Source organism: Schistocerca piceifrons, chromosome 1 (genome assembly GCF_021461385.2).
Source record: "Schistocerca piceifrons isolate TAMUIC-IGC-003096 chromosome 1, iqSchPice1.1, whole genome shotgun sequence".
Classification (NCBI taxonomy): domain Eukaryota; kingdom Metazoa; phylum Arthropoda; class Insecta; order Orthoptera; family Acrididae; genus Schistocerca; species Schistocerca piceifrons.
Window position 1 is genome coordinate 158,034,218 of NC_060138.1, and position 16,528 is coordinate 158,050,745.

Sequence of the window (16,528 nt, forward strand, 5' to 3'; positions counted from 1 at the left end):
GGACACTCGCCAAACTAGACACCCTTCGAGTGATAGTACAATAAACTGAATTCCCAGGTAGTGCTGAGCCCGTACCAAGGCTCAGATACCAAGGTCAATAGTGTTCGAACCTCAGTAACCCTAACTTACCACGACTTAGGTTAGTTACTAACCCCACATAGCCGTCCAACAGGAGGAAACAGAACAGATGACAGCAGGTTCAAGACTATTTGAGCGCCCAAACCCTAGCTGAGTGACGCAATAAATAACATGTGAAAACCTTTTACCATACCATTCCTTACAGAAATACAAATCGTCACAGACGATCAGCCTTCGGACAACATCGTCCACAAAGAAAGAGTAATCTCCAGTATAAAATACTCACCTTAAGATGGTTGGAGGGTTGTCAGCCTAAATCGTGGCAGATGTTGACGTCATCCGACTGCAATCCCGAAACTTCATGGAATGGTATAGTATGACTTTCCTTGCAGGAGATCTCGTGGCAAAAGAATATAGTGCAACAGGCAGACGTGAGGGGCCGAAATATGTCAGCTGAGAATATTTAAATGAACTGATTTTGAACGAGTTCGTGAAAAAAAAAATTGATATGTGACGTGTATAGGGGATGATTCCATCATGTTACAAATTTTCTGGGAAGGTGGAGAAGATTAAATGTATCAATTTGAGGAAAGGAACTATGGTCCGGAAATGATCGAGTCGAAAGTTGTAAGAGGAAATCGTTCTGGTACATCTGGTTGTGGAACGCATGTACCAGTAACGTTGTCACTACGAATGTAAGCAACTTTCATAGGTGGTAGTATGGATCAAAACAAGAAATATGTCTAGTAAACATGGGCTCTAAAATGCGTACTTTAATAGCTATGAGCCAAATGCGTTACTGCAGTGGTAACACAAGTTCCTATGAGATCATCAACGTTAAGCACTGTTGGGCTTGGCTAACACTTAGAAAGCCGGCCGCGGTGGCCGAGCTGTTCTAGGCGCTTCAGTCCGGGACCGCGCGACTGCTCCGGTCGAAGGTTCGAATCCTGCCTCGGGCATGGATGTGTGTGATGTCATTCGGTTAGTTAGGTTTAAGTAGTTCTAAGTTCTAGGGGACTGATGACCTCAGATGTTAAGTCCCATAGTGCTCAGAGCCATTTGAACCATTTTTAACACTTAGATGGGTCAAAGCCCAGGTCTGCCGAGCGCTGTTGGCAGACGGGGTCCTCTCAGACCTTGTGAGGCCAATTGAGGAGTTACTTGACTGAGAAGTAGCGGCTCTGGTCACGAAAAATGACAACAGCCGGGAGTGGTGTTCTGTCTGAACACATGCCCCTCCATATCCGCATCCAGTGACACCTATCTGTAGAGGATGACACTCCTTACGATCCTTACGAGTCCTGTTTGGGTGGTGAGTTAACGGCTATGAACGTTTGTTCATCTTCGCTACTGTGAAACATCTCTTCTGCTGAAAAAACGCTCACAGCTCTTAAGGTACGCATTTTAGAGCCCATTCTTACTGGGAATGTTTTTCTTGTTTTGGCCCTTACTGCCACCTCTGAAAGTCACCTAACCTACACTCTTAGCAACAACCACACTGTTACATTTATTTCCCTGTCTGAGGTACCAGAAAGATTTTCATTTATAATTTTGAGTCGGTCGTTTCCAGACCAGAGTCCCGTACCTCAGAATGACACATTTACCCTTCTCCATAGTCCTTGAAAGTCTGTAACATTATCACAGAATCACTCGTACATATTATTTTATAGAGGAGCTTTGATTCTAAGGGTTTAGTATGATATATTCAGTACATTTACTAAAACCATCAGTAGACAGTTCTATTGTCGACGAACGGTAATTTGATGTCTCATGTTTAGATTCAAATCTTGTCGTTTCAATGCACAACTAAATTTGGTAGGATTGGCGTTATCCATCCGGGCAACTGTGACAGGTACGATGTTAAGAACAACTCTGCTCACAGCTGATAAGCCGAGATCTTCCTATCATGCCTTCAACAGCTGCGATTACGCGGAATATAAAATAGCTATGGACTGATTTGTTGACGCGAAAACGAGTACGAAATTGCAGTGCCTGTGTTGTGACGTCTCCCCTGTACGGGAAAAAATTAATGGGCTGTGGTACGACACATGGACGACGGTATATGAAAGTTTGCGTGTGACCTTGGATTGGATAGCGGAAGCACTTAAAGGCGATCGCTTACTTAAAGCGGAAAATCCAGGTTCGAGTCCCAGTCCGGCACAAAATTTCATTATTGTCATTCCATTATATAGCTGCAGGTGGTCCCATATTCACAACTGCGAATACATTTCGTTTTGTGTTGATGCATCAGACACGAGATGACAGCATGCCAAACTGTGACACGGTAGATACTGATGTGATCGATATTTAGGGAGTCATCTACCGGCGCAACTGAAGCACTATCGCACAATCCAAGAAACAGTCTCATTTAGGAGTATCCACTGAGTATCTACTACCCACGCGACAACACATAGTGCCACAGAGAGACGGGCAGAATATGCATCCGAGTAGATTAAACAAACGACATTTTTATCTTTACCTCAATGTCTTTCGTTTATATAGACTTTCCTGAATCTCATTGTATCGCACTTTGGATAAACTTTGCTTTCTCATTATACGTCTGATACATTCATATCTTCTATGAGTGAGTCTTTTGACTTCTTCACGGACTGCTGCCGGTCAGTTACCCAATTTCTTAATTGTTCTCGCGATTTCTTGAAATTTAGTTACTGATCCCAATTTCCTTTGCTCTTAGATATTTTAAATACTTAGATTTTTGTTCTTAATCTTGTATTGTTCTGAAACTTTATATGGAGAATACCACACGTGGCTAAATCTGTCACCATTGTTCCATTAAAATTTTTATTTCCCTTTAACAATATAAAATACATTCTTATTCTACGGGCTATTATACTGTTTCATATAGCATTTTATATTTTTAATAATTACAGCTCTGCATTCATGACAGATCTAAATGCGTGTGAATTCCTAAGGGACCAAACTGCTGAGGTCGTCGGTCCCTAGACTTACACACTACTTAAACTAACTTATGCTAAGAACAACACACACACCCATGTTCGAGAGAGGACTCTAACCTCCGGCGGAAGGACTGCGCAATCCGTGACGTTGCGCCTCAAACCGCGCGGCCACTCCGCACGGCCATGATAGGTCTAATATCGATGCCAATAAAAACAGTGACCCCACAACTGTACTATTGTCGTAGAATTAGCATAAAATAATGGGTTTGGAACGTTCTGTTACCTGGATTTTACATTTTTAAAGATGGTGAAATTTAAAATGAGTGTCTGCTAACAGAACCAAAATGAAGATACAAATCTAAGATGCAACATAAATATACTTTCGTCTCTGAGGGAAAGACTGAAGTGAGGGGGACGAAATGTAGGAAAATGATGCAACAGTAGGAATGTGCAGACGGCAGTCCCACCTGCAGGCGCCTTGGAGTACAGCTCCTCGGTGAACTTGTGTGCCTTCTTGACGAGCGCCGGTGGTCCTGCAACGGCGGCTGCGGCAACTGCAGCAGCAGCTGCTGCAGCGGCCGCAGTCCCCGGGGCTGGAACGGGGGGTGGCGGGTGATGGGTGCCCGTTCCGGGGGCGGCAACAGTCAGGGGGCAGCTGGACAGCGTGGCTCGATGGTGCGCGAGGAAGGAGGAACCGTCGGTGTGACCGGGACCGTCGTAGGCGGGGGCCGGGCAAGAGGACGAACCACTGCCCTCGAACTTGACAGCGGCGGCGGCAGCGGCGGCTGCGGCAGCAGCGGCAGCCGCCGCGGCTGCTGCCGCCTTGTGTTGGTCTGCCGCCGCCGCCCCGCCGCCTCCGCCGCAGACGCCGGCCACCGCTGCAGACGACGAGGACGAAGACTCGAGCACGCGCAGCTTGTTGCGGTTGGCGATGGGGCAGCCCGACGCGCTGCAACAGACGGCCGGCCGGTGTCCCTCAAGAGAGCTTCCTCGGCGCGGCGGCTCTCCTCAGCACCACGGCACGGGCTGCTGGGCGAGCCAGTCCCCGGCGGCAGCGGCCCCTGCAGCGGCGCCTACCCCACAGCTGCCGTCCGCCGCGCCCGGCCCTGTCGGGGGGCCCGTCGGGCAGCACAGTGCAGTCAGAGGGGTAGGCGCGGCGCAGGCGCCGCTGCCGGGACCGGAGCCGCCGGAGAGCTTCGCCGCCGAGCTGCGGCTGCCCAGCAGCTTGTTGCTTTTCGCGATCGGACAGCCCGACATCCTGCAACGGACGACCGGCCGGCCGGCGTCCCTCCTCAACACCAACATCCCCACCTCCCTCCCCCTCCCATTCATTCTCTCACATTTTCTCACTCCTCTTTCCTCTCTCACTCTCTCTCTTTCTCCCTGTCTCTCTTCTGGGACGCCCGGCCTCTCATATGGCGTCTGCAGGCGCGCATCAGCACGCCGAAATCGAGCGCAAGTGTTTCTTTCTTACTTGTCACCCGTATGTCATTGACACCAGCTTCTCGTTATTGTTGCGTTCAGCTGCTCAGCAATTTGCTGATCGTGTCAGTTAGCAAAACGGGTAACTTTGGTTCAGTTGCTTTTCTATGGTGACACCTTTTCGGTGTACCGTTTATAGGAATGTTTTTTTCTCAGATCTGCCTGCTGTCGAGTGGACGAAGATATGATGCCACTGAAACAGACAGAATCCACGTTTTCTGATTAGGCAATTTAAGATGCACTATGGAGCTGCTGTAAAGTATTCGGCTAGAAGTCCAGTCTCGCATAACAATGCTGATTTCCAGCCACTGAAGATCTTTGAGTTACTGTTCAGTTTACAGAACTGATCGTGAAATATAGCTTTAATAGTAAAATAACACAGAGAACTATTTGTTAAACTCTAGTACGAGGGTTGCCACCCTGTTTTATCGCCCCAATTCATGCATCAAGAATCACTTGCGCTCGCTTCTACAAAGTAATAACAAGAGTTAACTTGTAAAAAAATGGTATTTGATTACAAATTTAATTACTATGAAACCAAATGGTTTAGAAGTAGCAGTTGTCATTTACAATATTGCCCATGCCATAGCTCATATATTGTGTTACCACATGTAGTATTTTCAATAGCACACACTTAACTTACTTCTTATGTGCTTCGTCATTAGCAAAATTATCTTAGGTTTCAGGAAGTCCAGTTTCATTATTTCATTCTCTTAGTAGCAGTAAAACCGTATTTCTCAAATTCTCAGTTGTGCAAATTCGATCTTAGAAAACTTAGTTTGGCACTTTAAGGTTCACGAACAATCTGAATGTGTCTTCTTGCTGTCGCTCCTTCGTCAGGGAAAATGACAGATAACAAATTTTTAACAAATGTTTTTGACAACTGAGGTATTTTTTACATGTGTATTTCGTGTTCAAATGTTATCGTAAATCGTGTTTATTGTTTTCAGTCGCAGTTACATGTTGCGTGTTTCGTTTAATTTAGTTACGGGTTTTTCTGTGTTCGGTATCAAGAGTTCGTTATGTTGGTTAAGTCATGCAGATGATTTAGCACAACATGGAGAATTTGTTACACTGGAAGACTCACAAGCATGGTAGGTCTTGAGAAGAAGAATTGTGGAATAATATAGGACATTTGGATCTTTGGGCGAGTATTCGTTACGAATATCAGTATTGCGTTTTAGATAATACTAAGTAGAGAAAAAATCTGGATCGAGAACTTGAACATGGAATATAATAACGACGAAACTGTAATAAGAGAAATGAAGAGGTATAACACGCATTGGGAAGGAGAACTTGAACATGAAAACTATAAAGTAACATTCAAAGAGGAGAGAGAAAACAAATTGTGTTGGGTTAATATATTTGATTGAGAACATAACGAAAGTTAAACTGTTGGATGAAGTGTAATAGAAATGAAGATGCTGATCGTCCCTGTGGATATTTTGATCATTCAAGGTTACATGCAAAAATATAATACAGAGGAAGAGAAAAAAATGAAACACATGAGCAAATACCGGAAATCTGAAGAAAGTAGTAAGGGTCGGGTAAAGATTATAATGATACGAGACTAATGGGTAGTAGCGAAAGGTAAATAGAATAATGTAATTGAAGAATATGGATTTGGGAAATGAAGCAACAGGAGTGAAAAGCCAGAAGCCTTCTGTGATTGCTCTGATCTCTGGACTACAAAGACTTGTTTTAACAACCACTATCGAAGACTGCATGCATGGATACCTCCTGTAACAGTTCTGTATTCGTGTTACATTTTACTAAAACCAGTAACAGATTCATAAACAGAATGAGATTTTCACTCTGCAGCGGAGTGTGCGCTGATATGAAACTTCCTGGCAGATTAAAACTGTGTGCCCGACCGATACTCGAACTCGGGACCTTTGCCTTTCGCGGGCAAGTGCTCTACCATATCAGCGCACACTCCGCTGCAGAGTGAAAATCTCATTCTGGAAACATCCCCCAGGCTGTGGCTAAGCCATGTCTCCGCAATATCCTTTCTTTCAGGAGTGCTAGTTCTGCAAGGTTCGCAGGAGAGCTTCTGTAAAGTTTGGAAGGTAGGAGACGGGGTACTGGCAGAAGTAAAGCTGTGAGTACCGGACGTGAGTCGTGCTTCGGTAGCTCAGTTGGTAGAGCACTTGCCCGCGAAAGGCAAAGGTCCCGAGTTCGAGTCTCGGTCGGGCACACAGTTTTAATCTGCCAGGAAGTTTCATATCAGCGCACACTCCGCTGCAGAGTGAAAATCTCATTCTGGAAACATCCCCCAGGCTGTGGCTAAGCCATGTCTCCGCAATATCCTTTCTTTCAGGAGTGCTAGTTCTGCAAGGTTCGCAGGAGAGCTTCTGTAAAGTTTGGAAGGTAGGAGACGGGGTACTGGCAGAAGTAAAGCTGTGAGTACCGGACGTGAGTCGTGCTTCGGTAGCTCAGTTGGTAGAGCACTTGCCCGCGAAAGGCAAAGGTCCCGAGTTCGAGTCTCGGTCGGGCACACAGTTTTAATCTGCCAGGAAGTTTCAGATTCATAAACAGTTTCAAAATGACGATAAACGTCCCTTGAGCAGAGGCTGGTACAGCTCATAACTTTCTGGCGGCAGACGTTTAACAAAGCAGAAGCATATTAAAAAAACAACCTCGTAAGTGGAAAAAAAACTCATAAGTGGTTAAATTTAACACTGAAGGATTTAAGACCTGCTCTCAAGCTGTTGAAGAGGAACATTATTAAAAATAAAATTCTGAAAACTTTAGAAGAAAAGGCTGGAGTAGAAAAGGAGGGAAAGGAATGAACATAGAAAATGGAAGAATGAACATGCTATAGAAGTGGTAAGTAATATTGTAGAAAACTGAATAATGAGCTAGGAAGATTAAATGATAAAGCTAGATAGGAAGAAGACGATAATTCAGTGTGATGAAGTTGAGAAGCTGTAAATGTAAAGTAAATTAGAAGCAGTGTAGACAACAGGTCGGTATTTAACAAACAAAGATGCAAGGAAAGTCAGCAAACAGCGTGCATAGAAGAGATCAAACAAGTGTGAAAGGAGTATGTTTGACACACAAGCGGATCACACACGACTAAGATTAGATTAAGAATTGGAGTATGACAGAATGGACTGTGGACCGATATGAGATGTCAAGTGAAGAGAAACATTAAGGATCCTAGAAATAGGAAAGCAGTGACTGTGATAAAATAACATCTAAACCCCAAAGACCATGAGAAATACAGTAATATCTGGACGAAACTTATTAAACCACTACAGGACACTTAATTTAAAATATGTCAAATTACGAAGACCATGTCTCTTGTTCAGAAGATTAGATAAAAATAGAGGAAACCATGGGAGAGGATCAGTTTGGATTCAGAAAAGGTATGTTTCAGGCTGATAGAACTCAGAATGCTAGAAGTTAACATGAATACGTACAATTGTTTTGTTGACTGGTAAAAGGCGTTGAATAGAATAGAATGGAATGGAGCATACCTCTGAAGACCTTAAAGGATATTGGTGTAGACTAGAAGGTGAGAAGACTGATAAATGGACTACACAAGATAGAAAATCTAATAATGACTGGCGATGAGGAAACAAGTGAGTGTTAGGCAATGTTGTTTCTTGTCACCGGCGATTCTCATTATTTATGCTAAGAAACTAAAAGACAAAATAGTAGAAAATCCAGACGGCATAATAGGAGGTCGAGAGAGGATAAAGACAATTAAGTATGCAGTTGACTAAGTTGTGTTGGGTAAGTCTGAAAAAGAACAATTTATGACGGAGATAATCGTAAAAGTGGGAAAAGAGTGTGAAATGAGGGTAAATACAGCAAAAACAAAAATTGATAATCAACAAACAGGAAAATTTCATCAAAATATCATTGGAAGGAAAGACCTTGTAAGAAGTAATGTCTTTTAGATACTTAGGAATTTTGATCACAGAAAATTGAAGTTAATGAAGAAAAAAATAGAATATTTGTTAATAAAAGACTTTTAACGAGTTAAAAGGTTAGTTGATAGCAAAAAGAATTCCCATAGAATTAAGAAAGACATTCCCTGAGTGCTTCGCAGAGAACGTATTATTGTATAGCAGCGAATCATGGACAACAAAAATGAAAGAGGAAAACTGGTTGGATAGTTTCGAAATGTGGTCACGGAGAAAAATTTTGAAATTGAAGTAGACTGACAGAACGACGAATGAAGAAGTACTTCCAAGGGTGTTAATAACTTATTTCAGTGGGTGTTGTATTTGTCTCTAAGACACTAATTGTTAATAGCACGGAAAACAATGACAGGAAGCTTTACCAAACTTAGTTCAGCTAGTCTGTCTTCTTCTATAATAATTAAGAGTATTTAACTATGTCATTAGTGCCATTACATTTTAGATACCGTCTACAATATATTTCCAAGATAGCTGTAAAAAGCTACGCGCATCGTGGAGTATGTTGTTGAAAGGTTATGGTAGTAAACATGCAAACATAAAGTGCAAATAAAGCAGCAGTCAGTTAACTCTTGCTTTGAACATTAATTTTATTTATCTCTATCGATGTGCGTGAAATGGTATACTAAGATTGTACATAAAACTACAATATTAAATGGAAGTATCTAAACTAATTACATCTGTGCCACAAACGTAGTACGCTGGCAGTCACGCACTGAAGGCAATAATTACCGGAAAACTATCACGATGATCCACTTCATTCAAATTTCAGACCGCATAGTACTGACTTTTTTCCCCTTAACGGTATGTTTCTTCCAGGGGATAAACATTTTTTGTTTTAAAAAATGCCTTGCCGTCAAGTATATTATTCTTGCTGTTCTCTTCATGAAATACTATCCTCCTGACGGTAGGTAGGCTATAATCGTATATCTGAGACTATTTATTCTATATCAAGTCTGAAAAAAAAAATCATTACTTTCCCAAAATATGCAACTCCTCCTTTTTCCTATTCCTGTCCCGTTCTGTGCGGGGTCAAATATGTTAATTTGGATTTTGCAATGTTTTTGGTAGAGGGTTGCTGGATGTCCTTCCATTCGCCACCCCTTACCCACCAGAGATGTAATTTGTGTACCCCATCTGTGTGCGTCTTGTGTTAACCTACGTGAAAATGTTAGAGCGCTTGTGAAGTGTTTGCGAAACGTGTAACTGAGGCGGGACATGGGTATAAACCCGGTCTAAAACGTAGTTGGATGTGGAAAAGTGCCTAAAAGCAATACATAGGCTGGCCAGCACACTGGCCTGAGTCGTTAATCAGCCCTGTGGCTCACATCTGGAGCCGGCACGCCTCCCCGTAACCAGGAAGTGGAGTGCTAACGCGTGCGGCTATCTATGTGTTATCTCAAAAATAAAACAACTGTAGTGCCTGTTGACTGAGTGGCAACTGTCATGTATATCCTTTCTTCCAAAAGTTGAATGAAGTAAACCTGAAGGCTTAATTCGATGTATTCGAGCTGTTCAGACAGTACCCCCGACAATTCCAACACAGTATCTTATCACTTTCGAAATACTAAGCTGATGTCGCCGTAAAGGATTGCTTGTCAGGAGCTAGCTAGACGACGACTGTACTGAACTGGTGCGGATTTCATATTATTAGTTTTGCTCCCTATAAAGCTGGAGCAACCGTCATATTACCAGATTCATTACAGCGTATCATATCGAGTAGTACATGTTACCTCGGTTTACATTTTTTTAAGATACACAGGCCGATATTTTGTGTTATTTTTCCTTACACTTTTCAGAGTTCAAACTAAAGACACTAGTTCGACATTTTCCCCTTAAGAGAGATGTTACTCCAAAAAATATTACCTAGATCGTTACCAAAGCTTTGCAAAATTGGTTTATGTGTCTACCAGCTAAGGCCAATGAATGTCGACTGTTAAGACAGCGTGTGTACCGAGGCGAGAAAGGAAAAAGTTCAATGACTAATCTTCTGGCAAATGCAGTAATGTTTGTGTATTCTCCAATATTCGATATGCGTATAAACAGCAGCACACTCCATCCGGGAGGTCAGTTACTTTCTGCCAGTACGTTGGCGTTCATAACAGACGTGCATTCAGTGACAAGTTTTGTTCTTCATTGACGACCCTGCTTTCGAATCTGAACTTGAGCATGATTACGACGTCTCAGTATCGATTTGAATTCCATTTCTTTTCTCTTCTAGCTGAGCTTGATCAAGAATAGAGGATGGAACAGGCCACAGTCATGCTAAATTAGTCACATTGTTCTAAACAGCAATTGTAATGTGCTTGAGAATCTCTTCGTTCGTAATTAATTTTCATGCTTTTATTTGAAAGAAGATGTACTGCAACGATAAATCGGTATACAAGATTTCAGAAAAAATGCATGATATGAAAAGTGGGGGTCAGGTAAAAATTTGACGGTCATGCAACATTTATCGCAAAAGTGACGTGGAAATGCTTGGTTTCGACTCATCTGCATCGCAGTTTTCACCAAGTTCGCAAGTTCGATATCCGTATTGTACACTTCGCTGCTTGTAAGCAAGTATGCTAGTTTTATTTTGCTGTGTTTCATGTTTTTGACAGAAGAATACGCTGATTTAATGTGGGCGTAAGTATGAAGCAGGGTGATGGGAACATAAAATGAAAACGTCCCATTAAATGATGAAATGTCCGCGGTATCTTGTGAAACCAAACGTACCATGTGGTTATAATTAAACTTTCCCTATTTAACACGTTACAACACGAAAACTAACTACCGTACGAGTACCAAACTGGATTGCATAACTGTCAGTGACATGGGGAAGAGAAATAATGCAGAATCGGTACAAATGAAACACTACGCTGCTACGGTACGTCATACCATTACATACCGGTACCATTACTGACACGAAAGGGGCTCAATATGGCGTCTATCTGTGTCCAGATGAGTCTGAAATCGCAGGATTGCATTATGCACATCGCAGAACGAAGCATGTCCGTAGGTATCCTGACTAGCTCTCTTGATATGCTACGCCTCTGATCAGCACATGGGTGAATGTTCCATGTGTGAATATTGCCCTGGAGGAGGGTCATGTTAAGTACACGCACGTATCAAAGAATGGGGGTGGAGGTGAAAAAGACGTGCGTGAAAACCAGACTTTATTCATCCATTGTTTGAGAATGAGAGCACTTACTGACTTTTAGGGAAGTTTACACAATTTCAAACCTTTACAAATCTTTTTTGCTCTGACAACCCCCACAAAATGATGAAAGAAAAAAAAGTTTTAGCGTACTACGTTTTCGCTCTTCATGCGGAAAACTGCCACATTAGGTATGAAGTTTTAATTGATTACTTCTATACTACCAATTGTGTCCACGCCACATTTTGCAGACAATATTCACATATACCACTGAATGTAGCTGCAAAATTATATTATTGTACAACACGTAGTTCAAGAGATATGACATCGTAAACACTGAGATGCCTGGAAAACTGCAGCATCATGTTTAAATTTATTACTGCTTTTTTACTAAATCTATTCGTAACGCACTTCTCAGACAATATTCACACATAAAAGTGAATGTAGCTTCAAACATATATCACGATGTGACACATATTTCAAAAGATAAGCCGTCTTAAGGTTTGAGCTGCGCGAAAACGAAACTGCGGGGCGAAATTCACTACAGATACAGGTGAAATATGTGTACAAATATGTGTGCGTGAGCTAAATATCTGTGAAAGATACGTGACATGTGCATACTCTGCCAAATCTATGGGTAGAAGGGTCCACGTACGCTCCTGGATCAATTTTCACCCAGACACTGTACACATATTACTTACTATTTGTAAAGAAATACTGGTGTGGTAAGAACCATCAGCCTGCTATTGGGGTGGATGTGATAACTTGCTGATGGTGAGAGAAGGTGGGTACGAGGAGTGGACAGAAAGAGGGTTAGGAGGAGATGGATACAGTTGAGGGGAGGAGGTGAACCGAGACAGAGACAGGGGCAGAGGAAACGTAGAGAGGAAGGGAAGAGCATGAGATGGACGGATAGAGAGGAGGAGGAGATGGACAGAGAGAGGGGAATGAGGAGACTGACAAAGAGAGGGGAAGGAGAAGGTGGTCAGAGGGAGGAGAGAAGAGGAGCTTGACTTAGAGGAGGGGGTGAGGAGGTGAAATTAGAGGGGTAATGAGGAGATGTACTTAGAGGGGGATGGAAATGTCGGACATAGAGAGGAGGACGAGGAGGAAGAAAAGGAGGAGGAGGAGGAGGAGGAGGAGGAGGAGCAAATGGACAGAAAGAGGGGTATTAGTAGATGGACATGGAGTAGGGTAGAAGGAGATAGAGAAATATTGGTTAGGGGGAGGGGGGACTAGGTGATGGAGAGAAGGGGAAGGAGGAGATGGATTAACAGAAGAATGGAGTAAATGCACCTAGGCAACGCTGGATGCTCAGCTAGTACTTATATATAAAAAAAGGAAACTGGGGAGCAAGTTCTGCATTATTCAGTTATAATCAGTAATATAATTTGGAACACGCAACAGGCATTACGATAGGTAGTGGTACTCAAGTGACGCGATATGGGTCTGATGAACCTATTAGTTCTCTTTGTAAGTAAACGTATATTAGATTATGGTTTAATGGAAGCATTTTATGAAGATAAAGGTTATGAGATGAAGGTTATACGTTTATCAACTTGCGCACCGTTGTTGCCTTGGAATGGTGGCCAGCGCTATCACCGTTTCGCCCTCACTAACCATCGTCGGCACGTCTTCCTAGTTTTAAAGCAGTCAGTGTTTACTTTGTATACCAGCCGTACCATGTACGAAGTAGTGCCGTAACAAAACCCTACCTTGAGAAATAGGAAATATTCTGTGCGTAATAATTTTTTATTAAGATAACTTAAATTTACCCATGTTGAAAAATATACGATTAATATAGGTTGTACACTGTCTTTTGTGACTATTATGAAGGCCTTATGTAGACCATTAGCCGTTCGCTTTATTTCAGAGTATCTTCAGTAGTCAGATTTTTTAATTCCTACCAATCACTGACCACTGATAATGCTTCGAAATAGAGCGAAACGCGTTTGGTCTAAATAAGACTATGTTACAGTCGCAAAAGTCGTATATAACCTTAATTACTTTTATAACAGCAACTGCTGTAAAACGAGGACTAAAAGCAAAAAAGACAACCAAAAATATTTTCAATGATTTTAGCACTTTTTAAAATTCAGGCCGTAGATTTCATAATATTCAATATATTTTTGTAAAATTTGATATTTTTAACAGATGAACATTAATTATGTTTTCCCAATAGCTGCGATTTCCCAAATTTCACTATCAATAAAAAGGCGTTTTAGGAGGCAAGGAGACCATAATATGCGCTGAGAGTACGTTATCCGTGTGATTTGTCAACACTATTTTTTTCTCGAACTGTAATTTTAAAGCTTGGAAAAATAAAAGAGACTTAATCGTTTTGTTAGGATACAATTGTCCAAGATGATCACTCAGTCTATGAGGCTTCATAGCTTCATTTGAAAATGTCTTTTCATAAATGAGGCACAAGAGTAATTATCTACTTGCAGGCATGGGAAGGAATTCATATTTAAAGAACTCATTTGAATACTGGCGGCAATTATTTTTCTCAGCTATTCAGAGAAAACTGGTTATGCCACTGACTATACACGACATATTTTCACTGTGCTGAACGGAATACAACCACTTCATACAAAGACATACAAGCAGCTTCACCAGTCTCCATATTGACGCTCCGTTGCTGCTGGCCCATGCTGACTCGGTTCCTACATTTCTCTTGAAGCTTTTTGTATTCATGCCCACGTGTTGACTCTTAGACGTTTATTACACCTGCCGATATCAATGCAGCTTTTGGAAGTTAAAATATTCTTGCAAAACAAAATTGTATTTAAAGTCATTTTGGTATTTATACTTTTGATAAGTTGTTCTGATCTCATTTTTGAAGTGACTGACAATCTAAAAAAGCCCCCGTGTCGTTGTAGTGCCCCAACACGCCTCTTTTGCTTCTAACGCCCCTCGAGGAGTGAAAACGCCTCCAACTGGACGACAACTTCCAAATTGACAACCAATACTCTAACGTAAGGCGCCTCGACATAGGGATGATACTGCAAGAACTGTTGAATTTGTAGACAGTCGGAACATTTAAAACACTACGGCGACATTCTGCGGGGATAATTTCGAAGCACTAAGATTCGCAGGAGATGGTGCAAGCATTTTACTCGCTATATCGTGTTATTCGTGTAAACATGCTTAAGACTGAAGAGAGACTAAAAGATGTATGAAGGCATAAAGCAGCACTTATTCCCATTGCCAATTTACAGATTAAATTTGAAAGGCGCCAAAAATGTAAGTACGAAACTGTTGGGGCACGCGTCTATTCCGTGGTTTCTGAAGTACAGATTACACGGAAATGATAATTTGAAACGCAGCACCTACCCGTGTACCCGGAGATAGAAATTTTCTAGCACTGTTTCGTTCCGTTTCGCGATACATCGATCAGTAAATTTTCATTTGAAGAGAAAAGCCAAAAGAAGTCAACATAAAACATTATTGCACAGTATGGCTTTGGATGATGTAGTGAATAGTGTTCATTGGTGTTTAGAGTATCGTTCACCTTTCTATCTGAATAAGTTAGTCTTTTATTTCAGTGCGGAAATGACCGTGGCCGGATGGAGGTGGACTGGAATAAATCCCTTCAACAACGGGGTCATTAGTGAAGCGTCAGTTCAGCACTGTCGAGTTTATTTTATACTCATGCGAAGACCCTTACTTCATACACAATTCAGGTAAATTCCATTTTCTTAAATAAGCTACTGCTAAATAGTGTATTCTAATTTACTTGTGAATGAAGGTGTCTGTTACCTTTTATTACTTAAAATTTGTTGGTGTTACCGATTATCCTGAACGTATGCAGTACGTTTTGCTTTAGCAGCGTTTTATAATAATAAGTGTCTATAATTATATCGACAAAAAGACAGAAAAGTGGAAGCACAATTTGTGCAATGACGTTAGATAGTCTGCTTTGCACTATACAGCATATCTGTATATCTACAATGGAAAGTATAGAACAATGACAAATTTATCAGTACTTTCGGCAATATTGCTTATTAAACACAACTTTAACTCGGTTTTGAAGAAAACAGCGTTACTCCATTACAGCTTATTGTGAAAGTGCTATTCTGTGACTTGTGACTCCATTATAGCTTATTGTGAAAGTGCTATTCTGTGACTATCTGCCTTCACATAGTTTTGTATCACGCATCTGAAAAAAATTAGAAGTACTGTCCAAAATAAGTCTAGGCAAAGGGTTGGAAGATACACTTAAAAGTGGTCTTGTTTGTTAGACTACTGTAGATGGAATATAAAGTAACCAGTAAATTCGAAACAGACTAGCCTGATATTACTCTTTGGAAATTCAAGAACCTAATGCTCTCTTACTGGATGTTATTCTTGTTGAAATACGGCTGAGGAAATCTGGATCCGGATGGTGATATTCATACCTCCTTTCTAATTAATTTTACTACCAAGTAAAGTGCCAGACGGCCTCTATGCGGACGGAATGGTTCCTCGGATTCGGCTGCTGTTGCTCCGCAGACTGCCAGCCTACCACGTAGCCGCTGCTCTTGCTGACCACTTACCTCCTGTGCGACAGGAACTTGCCGGTGGCGTGTCCGGAGCCGTCGCAGCCGGGGATGGGGCACCTGCGGCAACACACAAGCAGTCGCTTTGTAGCTAGCACAATGGCAGGCGCGCGCCTTTGTCCCTGTCGCCGGCCGCGCAACTCTTACATACGCACGGAACAGAACAGAGAGGAGAGAGGCTCAGTGCGATTGTCCAGCCGTGCGGCCGGCCGCAGATACAATGAACTTGAGGCCGCGCTGACGCAGGGACAACGGGCGCTGCGGGCGGTCGGCTGACAAGCGGGTCCAGCCTGATAAAGAGGCAGCGCCCCTCTCGGCCGCGCCCGCATCTACACGCATCTCGAGGAAATTGGCATCTCGCGCGTGCATGACGCCGTCCTTCCGACCCCTGCGATAGCAGCTCCAGGGGGAGCGAAAAGAAAGCAGCAGCACACTACCTGC

The 16,528-nt window shown here is 42.3% G+C and overlaps 1 protein-coding gene across 1 annotated transcript in view; it reads right to left on the reverse strand.

Annotated features, from left to right (window-relative positions):
• Nucleotides 1–16,528, reverse strand: part of LOC124793773 (trithorax group protein osa-like) — a gene marked incomplete at its 5' end in the record, with an annotated part of 285,916 nt that overhangs the window by 102,470 nt on the left and 166,918 nt on the right. Inside the window, 3 exons of the mRNA XM_047258050.1 lie at nucleotides 3,464–3,781; nucleotides 3,866–3,945; nucleotides 16,085–16,147. Coding sequence (XP_047114006.1) covers nucleotides 3,464–3,781; nucleotides 3,866–3,945; nucleotides 16,085–16,147 — 461 coding nt within the window. The remainder of the gene's footprint in view (nucleotides 1–3,463; nucleotides 3,782–3,865; nucleotides 3,946–16,084; nucleotides 16,148–16,528) is intronic.